Here is a 22,538-nt window from a genome sequence, read left to right on the forward strand (position 1 = left end):
TGTGTGGCTGGCATGGAGACCTATATTTCCTGTGCTGCAACCAAAAGCAACGGGTAGAAGGAGGAGGACAGGTGGGAAAGGGTTAAGCACACCCTGCGGCTCCTCTGCAGCCTCTCTCCCCAATTGCCACTTTGCAGCTGTTTGGAGGCAACTGGGGTGTCCAGCGCCATGTTTGCAGCCAGGAATATAGCTCAGTTCAGCCCTAAGGATAAACTCTTGCAATGGAACTCAGCAGCACTTAGTTTGTTTTTGGTTGTTAGTTTGTTAATGTGGCTAATATTATAGATTATGAGTGCTGTAGTGCTTTGTGAATCTTATAACATGACCTGTGTGGTGGCTGTGCTGTTTAGCTTTTTTTTTTAGTTGTTTCGTTAATAGTGTTTTATAGAAGGTGCTTGTTTTACTGATTATTTGTTAATTATTCTATAATTGTGGTGTTCTATCATGTTATTGCCATTGATTGTTTGTGAGCCACTTTGTGACTCATGTGAGTGAAAAGCAGCATAGAAAATGAAATGAACTCACTCCTGTAAGGTGGGGCCTACCTCTGACAGGGAGATTATGGGCCTTCCTTTCTTCCCAGGGGTCACAGTAGTACTGGCTCATGGATCTCACAGTCGCTTGGCCCACCACAGGCTTAAATCCAAACTCTCTGTGGTCTATCACCTTTAGTTCAATAGGAAGCGCATAATCTTCATCCACAGGCAGGTACTAAGAGAGATCAGGAAGGGCTGCATGAGGTTTTTCTAGGAGAGGAACGCCTGGGGATCCATTTGAGGGATGATGAGACAAAGACAGCTGGGCACATACTGTCATGCTCTCCAAGTGAGGAGATGACACCTCCAAGGTTTCAGTCTAGCTAGTAACTAAAAAGATGCCTATTTAAATGAGCATGCCTGGCCTAAGGATGCTTGCTTAGATAAGCATTTGTGGCTCTTGACGACACACGCTACCAGTTTGGCTAGAGGCAGGGCTGACCCAAGACATTTTGTCACCTGAGGCAAACCACAAAATGGCATCCCCTCTCCTCCCACAAGGGAAGAAAGGGTGAGAGAAGATCTACATCTGGAACAAGGGTGGGAGGAGACCAGCAGTGCCTCCCTTTCACTAAGATCCCATATGGGACAGCGGAATATTCTGGCATTGCAGGGGGCTTGGGTAGATGATCCCATGGGTCCCTTCCAACTCTACAATTCCATAGGATTCGAAGAAGCTACTGTGGAGGTGGCAGGGGAGGCCTGCTGAGGAGGCAGCAGACCCAGCCCCCAAGGAGCACGCTGCAGCTGTTGGTAGCACTGTGGGGGCAGCAGTGGGCAATGCATTCCTTGGAGGCCAGATTTGCTGCCCCTGTGAATCCTGCTGCTTGAGGCGGTCGCCTCACCTTGCCTCATGGGTGGGCCAGCCCTGCATAGAGGCTGGAGGGAAAGTATAGCTAGTAAAGGAGACATGAGGCAAAAGGTCACAGTGAAAATGTGGATTGCAAAATCTGATTAGCAAACTCTGAAATGGTGGAAATTATTCTTATTCTTATTATAGGAGGAGAGGTTAGTTTCATCTCGAGTCTTAATATTCGCCCTTGGAAACTGTCTCTGCCATGTGCTAGGGGCCCACTCACCACTTTCATGAGGTAGATATTGATTGGAAAATTGGAGTGCTCTTGGAGATTCCTGATGACTGGCGTCTGAAGCGTTTCTCCTCCACACTCTATGATGAGACTCGGATTGCTGATGGCCAGCAGATTGTAGGTCTTCATGTCCCGCAGGCCCCAAGCCAGGATCTGTGCGAAGATCGTGATAAATATATATAAAAGCAACAGCTCAGCAGAAAGTGGGGCCACAGGGCCTGAGGCTCTGCTTTCTGAATTGGCTGCAGGGTTGGACCAATCCATCCATTTTACTTCCCCTGAACCTTTGAAGAATTAAATGATAATTGTGGAGTTTACACCCCCCCGTGCAATCTTTTTAATTCATGATGTTTTATTATGCTTTATTCTCTCCCCCCCCAATGCATGCTGTAAGCCACCCAGAGTGGCTGGGGAAACCCAGCCAGATGGGCAGGGTAATAATAATAATAATAATAATAATAATAATAATAATAATAATATCATCATCTTGTGGCTTTACACTCACCTCAATGGCCATCAGCCTTAAGATGGGCCGGATTCCTTTAGGGATTATGTATGTCCCATCCTTCCATGCAGGTGGTGGAAGCTTTCCTAAGGATCCATCCTGGGGAGAGAAGATGAAGAGCTCTGCTGAACAGAGATCTACTTTTCTTTTTTTAGCCAGTGATGAATGACATTTTCTGGAGGATAACTATTGGCTTTAAGAGCCCCTGAGAGCAAATCTGGAGAGTAGAAATCTAGAGAGTAGGGTGTAGTAGACAAATTTCTTTTGCTGGGGCAGCAGGTTGCTCCTTCGAACCTCCCAGATGTTTTGAATTACAACTCCCATCATCCCCAGGGAAGGTGGCTGTGAGGAGTAGAACCGATGGGACTGTAGTCCAAAATATCTGGAGGGCACCAGGGATAGTGAAGGCTGCTTTAGAGCCACTGGGAAACTCAAAGAAAATTGTTGCTTGCGACTGCATGGCTTTTATTCAGTCTTTTCAGGAGTTGTAGCTTAATTTGGGTTTATTCCGGTGTACCTAAATGTCAGGAGTGAGCCAGCAGTAAATCACACCGTTGAAGATGGAGTGAACTTTCTGTTAGCAAGAACAGAGTCTGCACAGATTTGGAGGAATGCCAGGCCCAATGAGCACAGCAGCTCGTGTCTGGTAGCTCTTGCCTCCTGGATCAGTTGCCAAGCCTGAAAGTCTCTGCCTCACCACAGCCATCTAAGTTCCCTCCTCTCCAGGAGTTTTCTCAAGCAATTGGAGACAATGTCTGCAATGAAGTCAACCTCTCCCCCACCCTTTTCATGCTTCTTGTGTTCCTGGGAGACCACAGGAGAGGGGAGCTTGTCGGAGCAGGAAGGGGACGGACGGACTCCTGTCACTTTGCACCAGCCTGACTCATCTCTGCCTCTTGGCCTCCCTCATCCCACTTTCCTGCTTAAGTTTATGACTCTGATTCTGGACTCTGCCACAGACTCTCCCAGCTCACTAAGCCCTGTTACCTCTCCAGCTTCTGACACTGCTTTCCAGGCTTCTCCCACTTCTCCCAGTGACCACTCACTGTTGTCCCACCACCACTGCCCAGACTCTGTGCCTTATTCCCTTGAGAGTTCTCCTGCTAGTTCCACCATTCCTCTGCATCCCACCAGTCCATGGTACTAACGCACCTGGCATAAGGCATAATTTAATTTGTTACCTTCTTGTCCAACAGAAGCTCAAAAGCAGCCAGGAGCTGACCGGAATCCTCCTGTTCTTTGATGATTGTATACTTCTGGAGGCGGGGTAGTCTTCGTGAGCTGAGATCCAGGTGCACACTTGGGATGCACAAGCTCCTTCCCATGAAATAATGGGAGTGGCCCTGAAAGAGACACAGAACAAGGGGTGAAGGTTTTCCAGGGTAGGTGTGCAAGAGGAGTGGTTAAAAGCCAATAGTAGATTTGGTTGCCTGTATGTGGGCAATAGTGTAGGGTCAGAAAGCAAACAGACAGGAAATGTTGGACATGCTGAAGACTGTACTTGGTGTTATAATCTAGTTGTTCCCCAATGTGGAAATTACAGTCCGAAGCAGCTGGAGGGCACCGGATGGGGAAGGACAAGTTTAAAAGAGACTAGGAATGGGCGAATCCATCAATTTCAGTTTCTCTCTTTTCTGATCTTACATTCAGTTCTCCCCATTTCCACATTAGTTTGTGTTTTTTTCATTTTCAAAAAAGTTCTCATGAAAATTTATATGCATCTCAGTGCAAATTTCTCCTAACTGTATACATTTTTGCCTAACACTTACATTTCTGCAAAGCAGCGTTTCCTAATATAATGCATTTTTCTATGTTATTTTCACATATATTTTTATGAACACTTTACTCAAACATATGCATTTTTGTACATGTTACATGGAGGGAGAACTACATTGCAAAATTCAAAGAAGTGTGAATTCTGAAGGGGGCATGTTTCTGTTTGTGTGCTGTTGAGAAGTGCGAATTAGGTAGATTTACCTTTAAATGTGAACCAAATCAAATTTCTTCTCCATCCTTACCAGAGAGCAATCTCCATTTTGAACTGGACTTATGGATATTTGTAACATTTAAGGATTATTGCTTGCCTGATTTTCAGCAGTATAGCTCTTGAATTCTGGCAAGTATTTTGATATGAGTAAACATTGTCTTTTTCTTGTTTACTCAGTAGTCTGAGAGTGATTTCTTTGTTAAGAGGGAAACATAAAGTCTATCAAAAGCATCCTTGGAAATCACAATTATTCTAGAAGGTTACACTGACCTGTGGTCCCCAGCAGGTGGACCAATAATGAATTTGGCTCCTGGGCAGAAAAAAAATTACCGTATTTTTCGCTTTATAGGGCGCACTGGACTATAGGGCGCACCTAGCTTTTTTTGGGGGGGGGGGAAATGCGCAATGCACTCCCCGGGATTCGGGCTGCTGCCTGCTATCCGCAAGCCTTGGGAGCCCAGCGGGAACTCCCGCCGCGCTCCGAAGGCTTGCGGATAGCTTCCTGAAGCCTGGAGAGCGAGAGGGGTCAGTGCACACTGACCCCTCTCGCTCTCCAGGCTTCAGCGAAAGCCTGCATTCGCCCCATAGGACGCACACACATTTCCCCTTCATTTTTGGAGGGGAAAAATGCGTCCTATAGAGCGAAAAATACGGTAGTCACCCCAAACTAAAGCAAGTGTTTGTTGACATATGTTGCATGGAATTCACTGCTATGAGATGTGGTGTTTTGCCACATTTGCAATTTGACTAATTTATAGAGGAGGGGGTCTCATCAGGGACTATTAAAAATGATAGCCAAATGGAACCTCCACATTCAGAGGTAGTCTACCTCTTAATATCAGATACTGGGGATAAATGAAAGAGGAGGGCTGTTGCCTTCCTGCCCTGCTTGTGGACTTCCTGGAGATGGACTAACTGGCAAACAGGATGCCTGAATAGGTGGGTCTTTGGTGTGATATAGCAGGGCTCCTAAGTTGTTACTCAAGTTAAAGCCTGGAGGGAAAGCACCCAGGAATGCCTTCTGGACTGTTCACGGTGCTGTTATCACAGGTTAATAATGCCAGAAAAGAGATGCCTGAATTTCAGTTGCCCTTTTCCTTGCCACCTTTTTCTGTTGACTTCATGGGCCTGTGACGAGAGCCCCATGCCTATCTCAGGGTTAGGTCATCTGCTTTGCATGCAGAAGGTCCCAGGCTCAATCCCTGGCATCTCCAGGTAGGGCTGGGAAAGACTGTGTTGGAAATCCGCTGCCAGTCAGCATACAGATAATATCATGCCAGACAGGCCAATGGTCTGGCTCAGCGTAGGGAAACTTCCTATGCACATACACTTGCGTCAAAGTCAAAGACCTCCAAGGCCACCACAGGTGGATCTTGCTCAGTTGCTCGAGGGTCTCCATAGATCAAGATGTTTTCAAAGATAAGGGTCTGGTCCCAGCAGGGGTGCAGCGTGCCAGAGATGGTCTGGGTATGTTGGCTCATGTGAAGGAAGGAAATGTGGGCCAAAGGATCTAGCAGAGAGGAAATAACAGGAGATGGAGGAATTACCGATACAGAGTCAAATATCACCTACATGTTTCCCAAGATAACACTACGCTATAAGCTTAAAATGGATGAATAGCCATTCACCCCCCCTCTTTCTTGGGAACTCTAGTTTTAAGGTGGGTGAGTCTGGGGATCCCCAACAGAGAATTCTCAACATTTGCACTCCCCACCCACCATTGGATTGGCCCAGCTATAAGCATCAACTCTTTTCCCCAGGCCACTTTCCTGCTCTAACCCCCCCCCCCCGCAAAAGCAGCTGTTAAAGCAAATGGGGAGGGAGAGGAGAGAGGAGAGAGAAATGATTTATAGATAGCTGTACTTTTTCCTAAGTGGAGCTAAAAGCAACATTGGGAGGGTGTGGGGGAAAATGGAGAAGAGGAGGGGGGAAGTGGTGGACTGAATATGCCTGTAGGAGAGAGTCAGGAGAGTTAAAATACCGCCGCTCAGACCCTGGAAACGGGCTGCTAGCAGGATCGATGTCTTTTGGAATGTTCATTGACAGCGTTTAGAACGTTCATTGACAGGTAGCTAAATAAGAGAATACATTGTTTCTACTGTCTCCGGCTGCCTTTAAAAAGGAGTAAAAGTACCTGAAAATTGAAACTAACTTTGGATTATTGGAACATTGTTTAAAAGAGGACAATACTGACTAATACAAATAGAAACTGTTTCCCCTAGTGGAAGCTTTTGAAATTGGTTGCTCTATAGGAGCTGGGCTAGGGGAATTTCCAGCTGCAAGATAAAGAAGTGTGAGACTCTGGGATTGACCTTGAGTCTCTTAAGTGTTATGACAAATGGAAAGGAAAAAATAGACGGAATGTCGACAGAAGAGGCCTTAGCGGTCGTATTAGGGAAAATAAACGATTCGCTGGAACAGCTTCACAAGAAAACAGACGTGATGAAATATTAAAATAGACTTAATGATAGAAAGTTTAAATAATCTGGGACAAAAGGTGAATACCAATACAGAAACCATCCAGAAATTGATACAGGAATCTACTCTGATACGGCAAACTGTGGATGAAGTCAAGGAGAAAACCCTTGCTGCTGAATTTAAAGCAATTCAACTGGAGAGAGAGAGAGCCCCATCCATACAAGGACAACTTGATGAACATAAGCTGACATTTGTTATGATTGAACTTAAAGAGAAACAGATGAATTTGAGGATCAGAGCCCTACCTGAGGAAAAGGAAAGCTTGACAGAGTTTCAGGAGGAGACAGGACTAACATCGGTTGAGAAAGAGAGGTATTTTTTTTAATAAGATTTTTATTAAGATTTTTACATTACAAAAAAATAAAACAAAAAGAGAAAAAAAATACAGAATAAGAATTGTTAAAAACAATCAATGTTTCCATCACATTATTTTCCATTTACTTGTTTCTCGGACCTCCTCATACCTCTCTTTTTTATATTCCAATTCAATTTATTAGCTCAGTAATTTGTTTTCCTCTTTATTCTACCCAAATCCTTATTCTTAAATTGTTGTAATCTTGAAATTTTACTTTTATATACCCATTTTTTCATATTCTTTTATCCCATTATAGCTAGAAACCACTTGATTTCGATCCAACATTATTCTAAATTTCATTAATTTTACAATGTCTCTGTAGATAATCTTTAAATTTCTTCCAGTCTTCCACCGATTCTTCCACCGAGATGTATTTGGGGGTTAGTATGACCGCCAGAAATGTGAATTTATTCAAGGACAACTGTGAAGGACGTTGGATTGAAGAGAAGGGGGATTTGGAAATATGGTCAAATCTGAAGTTGTTATTTTTGGGCCGAGTTGCTGTGGTGGGGATGAGGGTGGCTGTGTTGTCGGGGATGTTGCTTTTGTTTCAAACATTGCAAGCTTTGGATGGGATGGATTGTTTCAGGAGGTGGCAGAGGGACGTCTCTAGATTTGTTTGGCAGGGCAGGAAGCCACGAGTAAAATTTAAGATATTGACGGATGCCAAAGAAGGAGGTGGACTTGCCCTGCCAGACCCCTAAACTTTGTTGTGAACCATCTGCTTTTTGCTGGCTGAGAGAATGGTTGCTTCTTGAAAGCACTGAAGTGTTGGATAATGGCAGATGAAGTTGATGGACTATATGGAATTGGCGGAAATGACTGGCAAGATCCGAGACCAGGGAGAAGAGTCGGGGGAAGAAGACTGGAAAAAGTTCAAAGACTATTTACAGAAATATGGTAAAATTAATGAATGTTAGAAGAATGTTGGAATGAAGTTATATGGCTTTAGTAGAAATGTTACAAGGAATTAAGTATAAATAGATTAATAGAAAATTAAAGGAAAAAATAAGGCAAGAATGTGTTAAGATAATTATAGGATAGAAAACAGAGGAAGATGGAAAGGAATTGCTGAAACATAAATAGAAGTGGAATACAAAAAGGGAGGTGTGAGGAGGTCGCTGGAAATAAGCGAATGAAAGATAGGATAGTGAAAATGTTTGAGGTGTTTTTAAATTGTTTTTGTTTGTTTTTGCTTTGTTTTGTATGTGGTGTTTTTGTATTGTTCTTTTTTTCTTTTTTCTTCTTTCTTGTAGTGTTGTGTTGAAATTGTTTGAAAAGCAATAAATATCATTTAAAAAAAAATAGATGGGGAAATGGCTTTTTAAAAACAGCACTGTTGCCCTGATCCAGTCTGAGCATGATTTGAGGATAAGATGAAGACAAAGATGAAGATGATGCTGAAGAAGAAGAGGGCAGGAGATCCAATACTGGATCTCTTGCAACACAGCTTTTTTGCCCTGACCTGAGCTCCGGAAAAATAATAATTACCTGTGGTCTGAAATGGGAGGGGACACCAAGATTCTGCCCCTCCTAAATTCAAAGCGTAACACAGGCATTCGAGTGCCTCTGGGGAAATGGCCTCTTGTGAGGAAAGAGATGAGGACAGGGAGGAGTGAATGATAGAGGGCATGGGGGGGGCAGAGGACTTGGAATCATAGAATGATTAGAGTAGCAAGGGACCCCAGGGGTTATCTAGTCCAACCCCTGCAATGCAATTACTTGTTTCCATTGCACCTACCTGCAGAACTCTTAGCACTAGTTCCAACTAGGTCTCTTGCTTGGTAGATGTAGCAGCGCAACTGGAAATAGACAGGATCTGAAAGGAGGATGTCTTTTTTTTAAAGAAGAAGAAGAAGAAAGAACTGCACTTTCCTTCTAGTTTGGCTACAATATACCACCCAGACTTGCAAACAGGGAAGTAGGAAGGCAACGTTTTCCCATTTCGCTCTGTATTCATCGCATGCTGCTCTTCCACCCAAACCTTGCTGCTCATCTTCCACCAAAAACCTCGCTGTCCATTGTGGCGAGCTTATGTAATTGATTAAATAAATTGCACAAGTTATGTTGTCATTATGTTATTCCACCCCATTCATTTCAATGCAAAGGAAATGCATTGCAAATGGTGGAGTGGGAAGCACCGTTCCAGACATGGGATAAATTCGCAAACACCAGCAATTTCTGCTCCTGCTTCTGTTTTTGTCCGAATTCTCTGCAAACTCCCTACTTGCTCTGTTAGAGAGTCTCCTTGTCCACAATATCATTCCATCTCAGGGGATGAGTTATGCCCCAGAATGCTTGGGAGAACCCCAAGGTTGACAGAAATAGAAAAGAATCTTTCAAAATACAACCTCCCCGCTAAGGATGCGTCTGCCTCAATACAGCCCAATAAGTGCTGAGCATGCTCAGTGGCCATGGAATGCCGGGTGACCACTGAAAACGAAAAACAGAACAAGGAGAAAATATCCAGAAAATGGCACAAACAAGGACACTCTAGGCATTTTGACCCATCAGAAGATCAGCTTTCAATTCATATCAAAGTAACTTACATAGATTTAAAATACATCAAAATTGGTTTAGCAAACTGGTTTTGCATTTGCTCTTGGCAGGCACAGAACAGCCAAGTGTCACAGCTGGAGGTGATCCAGCAGTTTGGCCAAGTCCTGGAGAAAGGGGAGAACATCTGGGAGGGGTAACAGCAGGGGCGGACTTTGGCCTTTCATATTTCAGCAGTGCCTTATGTGAGCCCAAAGTTCAGCACTGCCCTCCTCTCGCCCTCCGTTCTGCTCAATTCACTATGTTGTACTTGCGAGCCCTGTGTCACCCTCTAGGCTCAGCGCCTGGTGTGGTAGAACCAGATGCGCTGCTTTAAATCTGTCTCTGGATAACAGTCCTTTGTCTTGGATACCCCTAAAGCCCAAGCCTGGCTCATCATTTTACGGTTCCTAAATTCATATTTTATTAATTTTTTTACTTACTTTTATATTCCACCTTTCCTCCAAGGAGTTCAAGGTGGCATACATAGAAACCATGGCACGTATTCTATAGATTTATGACTGCTCCATGTAAGCTTTGAATGCACTATTTGCCAAAGAATTAATGATCATATTTGGGGAAATTTCTGGAGTTCAGGAATCAATGTGGGGTCAATCAGGGCTACCAGTGGTTTCTTTTCTGTCACTTTTCTTTCCACTTGATTCTGTTTCTTGACCATTGTATCTGTCATGGAATCTGATATTTACTTGTTATTTTATGTGCAGCAGGACAGCCTTCTTTTTCCATGTGCTCTTATTTGGACAAACTGTTGGAGAAAAGCATATGCATTTCCTTCTCTTGAGTTTGTAGTTAATGCATGAATTGCTTTAAACTACAAGAGGGCACTTTGTGTGTAGCTATTTAGCCAACAGTGTTTGTAAGCCTCTATGTCCAACCCTAAAAGATGTTTGTTCTTCTCTCCATAAAATATGTCTGCTGTTTCTCTCTTATATCCACTCATCAGGTAAATAGTTCCTGCATGAATAAAGCCTTTGAACTCCAGAAACTGTAAGTCATTCTCATTCACCCAAGCTGCTAAGGCCTGTTAACACAGACTACTCACTCTTGAACATGCAGAAGATAAGTGGGGTGTTCTTCTTCAGGAGGGCTTGAGAGGGAACCTTTTCTGGCTCTTTCTCATCTTTCTTTTCTTCTTTCTTTCCTATCTCAATTTTCTTCTTTTTCCATTGGCTTTCAATTTCCACACCCTGAAAAGAGATGACATAAAAAAATTAAATAAAAAAATGCCATAAGTGTACACTTAAAAAAAAACCTGCTACCCATACAAATTGTGCAAATAAAGCACAGGAGCACATTGCCTTTTAGCTATTTTGCCAAATTTATTCCAGTTTTGCTAGTCATGGTATGTGTGTGTGCTCACCTGTGGAATTGGAACAAATGTCAATCCGTGGAAAACCCGTTTGACATTTGGTCCAATTCAGCTGTAAATAGCATGTATCCCTGAAGAAAGCGGTAGGACAAAAAAAAACCCCGCTCAGACCCTAGCCCACACATCATGAACCTGTGCCTAGAAATTATGTGGATGAGTCCTTTGAAAGCCAAAAGACTGGCTTCATGTCCTCTGAATGAATCACTTGCCAGCTGTGCCACAGCTGAGGCAGAAGGCACCTGCCTTTTCTTACCAGTGAACCCTCCAAGAGAAAAATGGAGGCCACACCGCTGGGCGACATCGGGATGAGCTTCCTGTGCCAGCATCGCCGGCGAAAGATGTCGCTGGGATGCCGCTGCAGGTGGAACCTCCAGCCATGGAGTGGAGCATATTCCCAAGTCTCTTCTTTCAGCCTTAACTCTGAGTGCTGCAGGAAATAGATGGAAAGAGAGGCATGAAGTGAGCTGGAGAAAAGATAGTGATTAGGTCACCACATATGATCCTGGTATCAAGGCCATTTGAGACCCCCTGGATGGAATTGAAGGTTTTATGGGGGTTCACTTCAACGCTGGTCATTAACAGTAACAATGAAGATTGTGATTTAATTTGGGCCCCCAGTTTAGACAGCCATGTGTGTTACTACAATTTTGACGCACACAATGTTACATTGCATTTCATTGTCATTGCGATATATTTTGAGGTTTCGTGTATGTTTTGTTTTTGTGGTTTTACTTAAGTACACTGTTACTTCACATGTGGGAATTATTATGGTTAGTGCTAGTATTAGTAATGTTTGGTTTTGAATGTGGAATTTCATATTGTGATTCTTATATTGGTTCTTTTTTGTTGGGCCAGTTTTAGAAATGCTTTCACAATCCCCCCCCAAAAAAGAGAGAAATATTTTGGAGCACATGCAGTTTTGCATCCTAAACTCACCATTACAGTAATAAAAAGGGGGTTTGTTCCTTGATGCTACAGACTTGATGCTACAGACATTAATTAGTTGTGACTAGGCACCATTTTAAAATAAGGAATGAGAAGCTGTAACCATGTATGTGCTGCCCCCACTCAACCATAAAAAATCTGTTAAAATGAAGAAGAAAGGAGGCTGCCCTACCCAGCCCCAGCCCCACTGAGCTCTGGCGTGGCCCATGTGATGATGCTTGGGTCTGTTTGCCACAGCCTGACCACCTGCCACTTGCTGGGCGACTTGGGGGCCCTTGTTCTGTGGGGCCTTGGGATTTACCCCCCAGGACCCATAAGAATGCAAGAAGAGCCCTGCTGGATCAGGCCCGTGGCCCCTTGTCCTGTTCTCACAGTGACCCCAGAGATGCCCCAAAGGGAAGCCCACAACCAGACACTCTCCTTCCCTGCTGTTTCCAGCAACGCTTATTCCTTAGTCTTTAGCTGCAAGACTGGGCACTTTATTGCAACATTTAACACAACCTTGAGGGTTTCTAGCTCAACTACAAGCTCTCTGGAACCAATATTTAGTGTTACCTCACCCGTGCTGTAGAACACTTCCAGCAGAGATGTGACACGTATTGGTATTTTGTTGTATTTTGGTTAAAAGGGGGGGGGGGAATACAAGAAAACAATAACAAGTAGAATTCCCTGGAGGCCTAGATCCAGGTTTGTGGCAAGTGCTCTTTGGTGCAAATGCCCTAGCAGAGGTTTAAAACCACAAAATATGTAGCAAAGTAAAGTGAGGAAATATAGACTGTTAGACTTTTAAAATATCCTCTTCTAGGTTGCTTCCAAAGTTCCCCTCTACCCTTAGCACAGAAAGAGACCACATGATTGGTAAGTTAAAAATGGTTTACTTACAAACTCTTCAAAGGTCACATTCATTTGGTTTCCCATATAGCAACCAGAAAAGATAGGCAGTTTAACTTATGTTCCAAAATGGTAAATGTTTCTAAATTATTTGTATTGAAACACAAAGATAGCTTGCTAAAGCCACATGATCTAAGTTTGGAGCATCCAGCTTAGACCTCCTTACTGGTAGGTATCAGGAATGTGGGGCCCCTGAGCACACCGAGAGAGTCAGCCTCGGAAGTTGAGCTGAGTGAGGAAGAGGTTAACTCTTCTGAGAGCTGTCTGTCTGATTTCCGAGAGAGCAGCCCAGGGCCCCTCCTCATCTCCAGGGAAAGAGCGTTTAGTTCCCAGGAGGAAGAGGAGGAGGAGTTGGATCCTGACCAAGACATTGCCAGGCAACCATCAAATAAGACTTCCTCTCAGGCTGGATCTTCGGAGGGGGATTGCATTCAATCCGAGAGTCCAAGAACTCGTAGGTTAGAATGAAGGAGGGGGAAGAGAAGGAAGGTGGGATTTTGGCGTTCCTCCTGTTGGAGAGGGCGGGACGATGACTCGGACTGGAGCAACTAATGAGATCATGGCTGTCTGCCCCGCTCTGAATGTGTTTCTTTCTTTCTTTCTTTTTAATAAACTTCTAACAAACTGACAGGAGAGTCTTTGCTGCTTTATCAGGCTGCTCGCCTGCAGAGGTCACTATAGTAGGGTTAACATGGAGGAAGAAGAGTGATAACAAATAGTTTGGTAACCCTTCCTAGCAGGACAGCGTACTCTATGGTCTTAATCCCTTCATGGATTAATTATGTTGGTTATATGAGGCTGGACAGCAAGCTCCCTCCCTTTTTACTAGCAGGCACCTCTTGAATGCCTTTTTATGTCCCTTATCTCTGTGCCAGTAATTTTAATAATCACTTTGTACCCTTTCCATGAAGTATTATATTTTATTGTTTTTACTGTTTTGTGGGCAGTGTCTAAGCTGCAGTACCAGCCTGCCTGAGTGTCCTGTCAGTTGGCACCCCCCCCAGGGGGTGCCAATCCCTGTCCACCTGGTCCCCATAAAAGTCCTGGCCTCAAGAGTTTGCTCTGCATTTATGGCTGACTTTTAATCCCTGACATTCTCTGAACAAGCCCTTGGGCACAACAGCTGTGAGCACCACTGCCACTTACCAGCCGAAGGAAGGCGGCCATTTTTCCTTCTTGGTTCTCGCTGGCCAGGTTCCGGCAGCGTTTCCTGAGCCAGCGCCGCCGGCGGTGGGTGTGGTAGGTCTTCTCGGCTGCATTCCAAGAACGGGGGAACTCAGCGGGCGGGAGAGCAACGCCATACTCCCAACCTAAGGGAGGAAATGTATTCTCATGAGGCTCCAGGCAGTGACCCCAGAAGATATACGGTCATTGTTCTCAGGAGTGGCCCCACGGCCAAGACAAACACAAATGGAAAACTTGCCAGCATCGTCCACAGCACGATTCTCCTCCACTTTCCAGTCTTCCACAAAGAGCCAGCCTTGGGGGCACAAAATCGCTTCCTTTGGAGGGGCAGGGGAACCACTCTAAAACAGAGAGGGCAGGGGGCAAAATGGGTGTCTAAGCAGCAATATTTAAAATGTGCAGGGTATTGCAAATCTTGGGGGCTCCAGTGCAGGAGAGGGTTTTGAGGTACTATTGAAAGCCAACCTTTTTAGGCTTGAGGGCATGTTAGAATATTCGAGTGAGTGCCATAGCACCCCTGCCCTCACTGACCAGCTCTCTTCGTCCCCCTTGCTCAGTCCCTCCCTCACGAGACAGAAAGAGAGTCTGTGTACACCTGCATGCACACACTTCACTTTCCCAAGGGATCTGGGTAAAAGTTGTAGATAGGTAGCCGTGTTGGTCTGCCATAGTGTGTATCTGAAGAAGTGTGCATGCACACGAAAGCTCATACCAAGAACCTACTTAGTTGGTCTTTAAGGTGCTACTGGAAGGAATTTTTTTTATTTTGGGTAAAAGTTGGTTAAGGCAGAATTAACCTGAGACTTGAAAAGCACATAAAGCTGAAAGAGAAACTTCCTAAGCATTTTTCAAGGGAGGAAAAGATAGTGATCTTCTCCATCTAATGGCTAAAGGGGCAGTGGTGGTGCTTGGAGGCTTTGGGGCACCAGGGGAAGACCACAAGGGTGCCATCGCATTCCTGGGCACCACACCGTTGGTCCCTGAGTCTTTTTTCAGATTATTGACCCCCAGCCTCAGGAGGATATGAAATTTAGGAGTGATGGTGGTGTGTGTGTTCCTGTGGTATAGAGGTATCCTGCTCAGTAGTGTGGCAAGACTCACCCAGGGTGTAAGACAAGGTGAGGTTCATGCTGGACACAAGGCAGGGTTCCAGCTGTGCTCTGGGAAACACAAAGCTCTAGCAAGGGACAACCTGAGCCCATTTGTAAAGGCAGCAGCAGGTGTAGTCTAATTGCTAGCACCATCTGTGCTGCAAGAGGCTGCCTTACTTAAAGGGGCCCACCTGTCCCTCATAATCTCCTACTGCGAAGGAGCCAAGGAGGACCCAGTCTTCTAGGGTCTTATACAATGAAGTCCTTGGAGTTGGAGGATGGCAGAGACATATCCTTGGGCTTGGGGGTGGCACTGGCAGCAATGGTTCTGGAGCTGGCCCTGCATGATCCCAGGAATGGGGTGCTATAGTATGTGTGCCTTGCAGTCTCAAGGGATGTTCTGTGGGAGTGGGGGGTCTCCTCCTTCTTTCGGAAGTTTTCACCCATTTTGGATATGGCAGGTTCTGACAGGCGGGGAATCTACGGGGAGAGCATCTTCCAAAGGTAAGTTTGAAAACCACTGACATCTCCCAAGGATGTCCCAGCCTCAGAGGGTCTGTCCCAGGCTGAAGCTGTCTGTCTCTCCCCTCACTCACAGCATTGCTATAGGGGACTGGGGCCGGTCTCCATCGACGCCCAGGTTGCCGGATCTGGTTCTCATACACTTCCTCTAGCACTTCGGTGTGGTTTGTCTCTTTGTCCAGCAAGAGCCTGGTCAGATGCAGAAGGGGCAAAGGTCTGGTATGTTTTTGGTATGGTGTGGTTTATTTACATACTGTTTAGTGGCCCAAAGGCCCCAGCAGGGTGAACCACATTAATACATTGCAAAAGGAATAAACAAAGTTTGTATCTACGTAATCTGTGTAGACATATTCTGTTTTAGAATCAATGGAGACCGAGTGCTTTCCCCCAGTATGTAGTCCATGCGTCACTGAGATCTGTTGCATATTCTTTGCCCTTGAAATGTGATCTTTGAGAAACTGGTTTCATTCTGAAAATGAAAGCTAATTGCAGACTGATTCTCCTTTGCCCTGCTGTGGGCCTATTTGAAAACAGAAGTCGGTGGTCCTGGCTTTGGGGTGGGTGTATCCACACCTACCCAAATAAAATTATTATCATTACTATTTATTAAATTTCTATACAGTGGTACCTTGGGTTACATACGCTTCAGGTTACATACACTTCAGGTTACAGACTCCGCTAACCCAGAAATAGTGCTTCAGGTTAAGAACTTTGCTTCAGGATGAGAACAGAAATCGTGCTCCGGTGGCACGGCAGCAGCAGGAGGCCCCATTAGCTAAAGTGGTGCTTCAGGTTAAGAACAGTTTCAGGTTAAGTATGGACCTCCGGAACGAATTAAGTACTTAACCCAAGGTACCACTGTACTGTCCTTCATCTGAAGATTACAGAGCAGTTTACAATCATAAGTTTCTCTGGAGAGAGGGTCAGAGCCATGTTTTGGAGCATGTTTGATTTCTGTTGGAATTCAGGATTGGGCCTATGGGAGAAGAAAGACCCTTTTGGAGTGGCAATGCTCTGAACCCCTCCACAGTAGGCTCAGGTTGTTTATATATGTAAATAAACCATATATCACGAAGACACCACAGTCTCTGCTGTGTCTCATTTCCAAATGGAAACACAAACCCTGGGGAAGTGCCTGGAACCCCTGGAATTTCACGCTGCTGTGGAGATTTGGGTGGTGCATAACCATATAAAAACAGAAAAATACATACCATAATAACAAACAAAATCAATAACCTCCCCTCACAGACAGTTACTGTTTTTTATTAAGCATTGTGGATGGGTGTCCACCAATTATTACTTCCTTCTTCATTCACCTGGGGCATGTGCAGTGATAAAAAGGCCTGGATAACCCAAAGAAGGGGGCATCCCACAGCCCACCCGCCCTTGTGGAGGGCAGGGTCCAAAATCACAATTTAGATTGAAAGCAGAATGCTGAGGACGAGCGCGAATGATTCCAGACCATGTGTCTGCAACCTTAGTTATCAGATGTTTCCTGCCCTTCCTCTCAAAGCAGCCCAGCGTGGCAAACATCTAAATGTTAAAACATCACTGTTTAAGATAAAAAACAAAAGCACATTTAAAGCATTTAAAAACAACTGGAAAACATTTAAAAGCAACAGCATACCCTCACAGTTGCTAATGTCAAGGTTGTCATGGCCAGTAGCTGTCAATCATCAAATGCCAGCGTTAACAGGAAGGTCTTTAAATTCCTCTTTTTAAACACCCTGTTTTAACATTCTGTCTCCCACTCCCTCCATCTGATGGATTGTTGGTTACTGAGTCCCCCCTGCTTTGTTTTAGGCTGTCATTTGCACTTTAGATTCTACTGAAAGCTATTTTGATGTTTTTCTAAGAAAAGAGTGGCATTTAAAAAAGAAGAACTTTGCAAGTAATCTTGAAATGATTATGCGCACACTCACCTTCTCTGGGGCTCCACGACCCACTCGCCATCCCACTGCCATCCCACAGGCGGTTGGAACTTTTCTTTGGGAAGGCTGACCTTCCCAGTGACATCTGAAAAGGCGGGGTGCTGCATCAGCTCCCTGGTACCCCATATTCCGTGGGTCTTCTTTTGATTTTCATACTGCAAGCATGAGAGTTAGAAGCATGGTTATTTCCCTCCCCCTCAGGGCAGCATCCATGGTGTCTATCAGCACAGCCAATTAAATGGCCCAAGCATAGTCCAGAGAGAGAGGTCTGGAGGAAGGGGGCCATTGCTCAGGGGTAGAGCATTTGCTTTGCATGCAGAAGGTCCCAGGTACAAGTCTCTGGTATCTCCAGGTACGGCTGGGAAGGTCCCCAGTCTGAGCCCATGGAAAGACACTGCTACCCAGTGTAGGCAGCCATGAGCCAGATGGTCCAAAAGTCTGACAGCTTCCTACAGTCTTAAAAACATGCTGGTGAGCAAACTGAACAAAAATAGGCTATGAGAAAGAAGTCTAAGGAGTCTAAGGAGAAAGCAACAGAGAGGTTATGTCTTTCTTAGTTCAGGCTTTGTACATATCATTGAGGCATTCAACCAAACATACAGAGAAAAAAATTATCTCAGAATTACACAGCTAATCAAAGCACATGATGCCTCAGTGATGTCATGCCACCCTCTTTGCTTGTTAAGCAACACCTCCACCTGTTTCCCTCTTGGCTAGCTGACATTGACAAAATTAACCTTGAAATTACAAACAGAATGATCCTTACGACTGCATTTCCAACAGTGCCTCCCCCACTCCCATACGGCCTCCAGCATAAACCTGTGAGGAAAGGTTATGCTAGGAGATAGTAACTGCCCCAAGGTCACTCGGTAAGCACTGTGGCTCAGTGAGGAGGTGTCTCCTGGAATCAGGTTGAAACTGGACCCTTCCCTTGCAGCTGCCTGGCTTGTCTCTCACCGTCTCAGCGTAGATAAGGATTCTCCCTTCACAACATTTCAAGAACTCTGCACTATCAGCCAGCTCTCCAAGCCACATTCGCACCCGCAGCACAACAGGAATGGGAGCCGCCTTCCCTTTGTTTTGTGCACTCTGTGGGATAGAAAGGAAAAGAGTTATGCATATGCATTCCTTCCACCATCACCAGGACTGCAGACATAACAGTGGACATAATGGCTAGATGAAGGTCTACCAGGCTTAGGTGATGCTTAGGTGGGCATCCAATAATGTGGAACCATATGAAGAGTCCTTTTTGGCTGATGAGGCCGGTTCCTGTGACACAAGGGCAGTACTGTAAGGAGGAAAGAAAGCACAGCAGGCAGGGCTGGAGGAGCGCCAGCAGCTCCCTTGGGCAGACTCCGAGGGGAGGGCATGAGATGCTTGGGGGGACAGTGCCTCCTGGGTGACCCCAATAGCTTTAATTCCTATGGTTTTTGCTAAGAGAATTGGCAAACAAATGAGCCAAGCTACATATATCTTTCTATTTGTTATTTTAATTTTATTTAAAGCATTTGTGCTCTGCTTTTCAGACAAAAAGGACTCCTAGAATGGCTATTGTAAGACCAGTAAAAACAAAACAATTCCAGCCTGCAAGCTTACAATCTAATACAGTGGTACCTCGGGTTAAGTACTTAATTCGCTCCGGAGGTCCGTATTTAACCTGAAACTGTTCTTAACCTGAAGCTCCACTTTAGCTAATGGGGTCTCCTGCTGCTGCCGTGCCGCCAGAGCACGATTTCTGTTCTCATCCTGAAGCAAAGTTCTTAACCCAAGGTACTATTTCTGGATTAGCGGAGTCTGTAACCTGAAGCGTGTGTAACCTGAAGCGTATGTAACCCGAGGTACCACTGTAGACACAGCAGAAAAGAAAAAAGGAAAGAGGAGGGAAGAGGAAAACAAGCAAACAGACTCCATTTTCAATGTCAAAAAGTAGTTCTTTTTACCTGCAGGAAGATGGTCTGGGTTTTGCCACACATCCTGCCCCTGGCATGGGGGCCAGCTTTGGAGAACATGATTGTATGAGACCTGACCCGGGTGTGGGCCACCCGCTTGTCATCACACAGCATCCAGATCATGACATCCGGCATGCTGATCTGGGCCTAAGGGCAGCAAGAAGGACAGGGAGCCAGAGGTCACTTACTGTGGTCGTGTTTGTACTTATAACACTTAGGGTATGTTCATATTAACAGCCTAAAACACAGCACAGGTGCTTCCACCCTGCATGTTTTCAAGTCACATTGGCATGGTGTTGGTCACATCAGAGAGCATACCCTCCAACATTTCTCCAATGAAAGTAGGAACATCTTAAGGAAAAGTGGGACATTCCAGGATCAAATCAGAAACTGGGATGGCTTCTCTAAATCAGGGACGTCCCTGGAAAACAGGGGCACTTGGAGGGCCTGCGAGAGTGAATGGGGATGTCTTCACCCAACAAGCTCCTGCAACCCCCTTTCCCCAAACTCCTCTTCATGAATCTGTCATCTGCATATGTGCTCTTCTCTGTGGATGCGCAATGAGTGTCTCAAATGTACGCTCCATTCTTAAATTGGAGGTGAATGCAGCTTAAGTTTGCTAGTTGGATAGAAGCTGGTTTGAGGGGGAAAACACATTAGATAACAGCATTTGTCAAGAAACTACAGGATGGCCATGGATTGTGGCTAACGTCATGCAACTGTGGCTTTAACTAGCACTGGGAGTGCACGAGATGTGAAGAAGATGCTACAGCTGTTCCGCTGGCTACCAGTTGCTTTCCAGGCACAATTTTCTATGTTATTACCGGTCCTTATTTTTATTTGTAAGCCACCTTGAGTCCCCTCAAGGAAAAAGTTGAAGTATAAATAAATATATCATCAACAACATTTTATACCACACATATTCTGGGTTTTTTCTTCTTCTGTTGCTTTTGTAGCACCATAGTGCAAGCCAGCAATAATGCAGAAACATTGGGGAAGCATCACATAACAACCAGTAAACTGGAATGATGTGTGAATGTTCCAGTATAAATCTACCACTAATGCACTATTATGGCATCCATTACATGATGTACGACACACACACAACACCCCAAGCCTTCCTTCTCTTTTAAGGCTCAGTGCAGAGCACCTTTGTCCAAGGAACATGGGGGACTATCCCAGAAGCATCTGAGAAAAACAGCCCTTGAGCTTCCATTCCTCACAAGAGTTGTCCCCTGGAGGTACCTCGGAAGCGACTGAAGCGATCCTGTTCAGCCAGATCTCTGCTTTGGCAATCAGTTTCTGCAGGGGTGTCTTCCAACTTGTCTTCTCTGCTGCCTTGCTGGTTTTCAGGAGGAGCTGGCTGCGCAGCTTCCTCAGCTGCAGATCCAGCAGGGTAGGGACTGTTGGGGCTTCCCAGCCAGGAAGAGGTCTCCTGAGCATGGAGGAAGTGGAAAAAGTTCAGTGCTCCCCACGGGAAAAGAGGTGGACAAAAGCCGTTCATTGCAACTGTGGCTCTGGGTGCAGAACTGAAGGGAAGGTAAAGAATGGACACTACAGTAGTGGCCAAAATTGTGGAAACCGTTAGGAAAAGTTATATATGAAATGCCCTTTATCATGGTTTTCCGTGTATAACATCTTTTATTTTGGCTATAACTTTTGATAGGATAAAAGTAATGCAACACAGCAGAATATATTGCAACAAATTGACTTTCTAATGATATACAAATTTATGGCATTATTCTAAAAAAGGCTTATGGTGTGAGTCATCATACCTCAGAAATACATATTTTCCAAAAAGTTCCCACAGTTTTGATCACTAGTGTCTCTTTCTCCTGAGTACTGACAGGCTCCAGGTTTTGAGGGGACCTTCTCACCAACTACTCACTGCAAGCTAGGAGGAGATGGCAGTGGGTATATTAAGAGAAGCCTGGAGCCAGTGGAGCAGCTGAGGGACTCACTTTAAACATTGGGAAATTTAAATGCACCCACTGAAGAAATAGGAGATTCAAGTGTTTGGAAGTAGTTGCAAGGACACAGAACATGCTTTTGGGATGACTAGTGCCACTTTAAAGTCTCACGCTCTCTATAAAAGCCTGGTTTGGGGAGGGGACACCTTCTGCCTGGGTGTATGACCTCCCCTGCAGACCAGGAACACACCAGCTCTGCAGCCCACTCCCCTGCCAGGACTTCCACGGCCTTCTTCCCATTGCTCACTTGCAGTCTTCCACCAGTTCTTTCTGGAGCATTTTCCAAACAGGACCCACAACTGGGTCTTTGGGAGAGCTGATGGCTTTAAGAATGTCCAGGTTCTTCTTCTGGTAGGGAAGGAAGCACATGGTGATAGCTGAGCAGCCCATAAGCCAAAACCAACAGCATATCATAGTATAAAGTATATTCTATGTGTTTTCTACAATAAATAATACTAATTATGTAAGCCATCTTACTAGGCAAATATGGGCCCTGAGAAGAAGGGCAGAGATGCATTACATTACAACAACAACAATACAAATAAAAGGATGTATCTAGTGCTATTTCTACTCATAGTAGACCCACTGAACTGAATGGACATGACTAAGGTCCCATTCACACCATTCATTCAGAGCACAATGACACCACTTCAAACAGTCATGGCTCCCCCCCCCCCCGAGTCCCGGGAGACAGAATTCAAGACTGTTGAGAATTGTTCAGAGAGCACCCTCTTTCCCCCTAACAAAGCTACAATCCTCAAAATGGTATAACAATCTATCCCTTTTTGCATGAGACTCTGGGAATCATAGGAGACCCCCAGTCCCACCCAAGCTATCAATTCTCAGCACCCTTCAGAAACCACAGCTGCTAGAATTCTTTGGGGGAAGTCATGAGCATTTAAAGTGGTATAATGGATCATTAAACATGTGGTGTGAATGTGGCCTAATTTAAGTTCCTTATTTCCAATGGGTCAACTCTGAGCAGTGCCTACTTGCATCCAGCCCAGCAGTCATTGGCCTGTTTCAATGCTTTACCCTGGCTTTTCACACTGGAGGTGAATATTTTTAGAAACCACTGTATTTTTGTGGTTGTAAGTTGTTTTAAACTTCTTTAACACCATCTTTTATTTAATGTTTTAACTCACCCTGTGACTCTAGGGTGAAAGGGGGTAAATAATAG

General features: G+C 44.9%; 1 protein-coding gene across 1 annotated transcript in view; it reads right to left on the bottom strand.

Moving 5' to 3' along the window:
• The window catches only part of FER1L5 (fer-1 like family member 5), a 122,521-nt gene that overhangs the window by 34,288 nt on the left and 65,695 nt on the right, over positions 1–22,538 (bottom strand). The window contains exons 25-40 of the mRNA XM_083514092.1: positions 21,606–21,706; positions 20,634–20,823; positions 19,380–19,535; positions 18,397–18,528; positions 17,431–17,594; positions 15,583–15,697; positions 14,134–14,236; positions 13,857–14,020; positions 11,128–11,301; positions 10,548–10,692; positions 8,691–8,768; positions 5,445–5,626; positions 3,311–3,472; positions 2,130–2,228; positions 1,616–1,777; positions 546–711 (exon numbers count right to left, since the gene is read on the bottom strand). Coding sequence (XP_083370218.1) covers positions 546–711; positions 1,616–1,777; positions 2,130–2,228; positions 3,311–3,472; positions 5,445–5,626; positions 8,691–8,768; positions 10,548–10,692; positions 11,128–11,301; positions 13,857–14,020; positions 14,134–14,236; positions 15,583–15,697; positions 17,431–17,594; positions 18,397–18,528; positions 19,380–19,535; positions 20,634–20,823; positions 21,606–21,706 — 2,293 coding nt within the window. The remainder of the gene's footprint in view (positions 1–545; positions 712–1,615; positions 1,778–2,129; positions 2,229–3,310; positions 3,473–5,444; positions 5,627–8,690; positions 8,769–10,547; positions 10,693–11,127; positions 11,302–13,856; positions 14,021–14,133; positions 14,237–15,582; positions 15,698–17,430; positions 17,595–18,396; positions 18,529–19,379; positions 19,536–20,633; positions 20,824–21,605; positions 21,707–22,538) is intronic.

The sequence above is a fragment of the Podarcis liolepis genome (genome assembly GCF_965112155.1).
Source record: "Podarcis liolepis genome assembly, chromosome: 7".
Classification (NCBI taxonomy): Eukaryota; Metazoa; Chordata; class Lepidosauria; order Squamata; family Lacertidae; genus Podarcis; species Podarcis liolepis.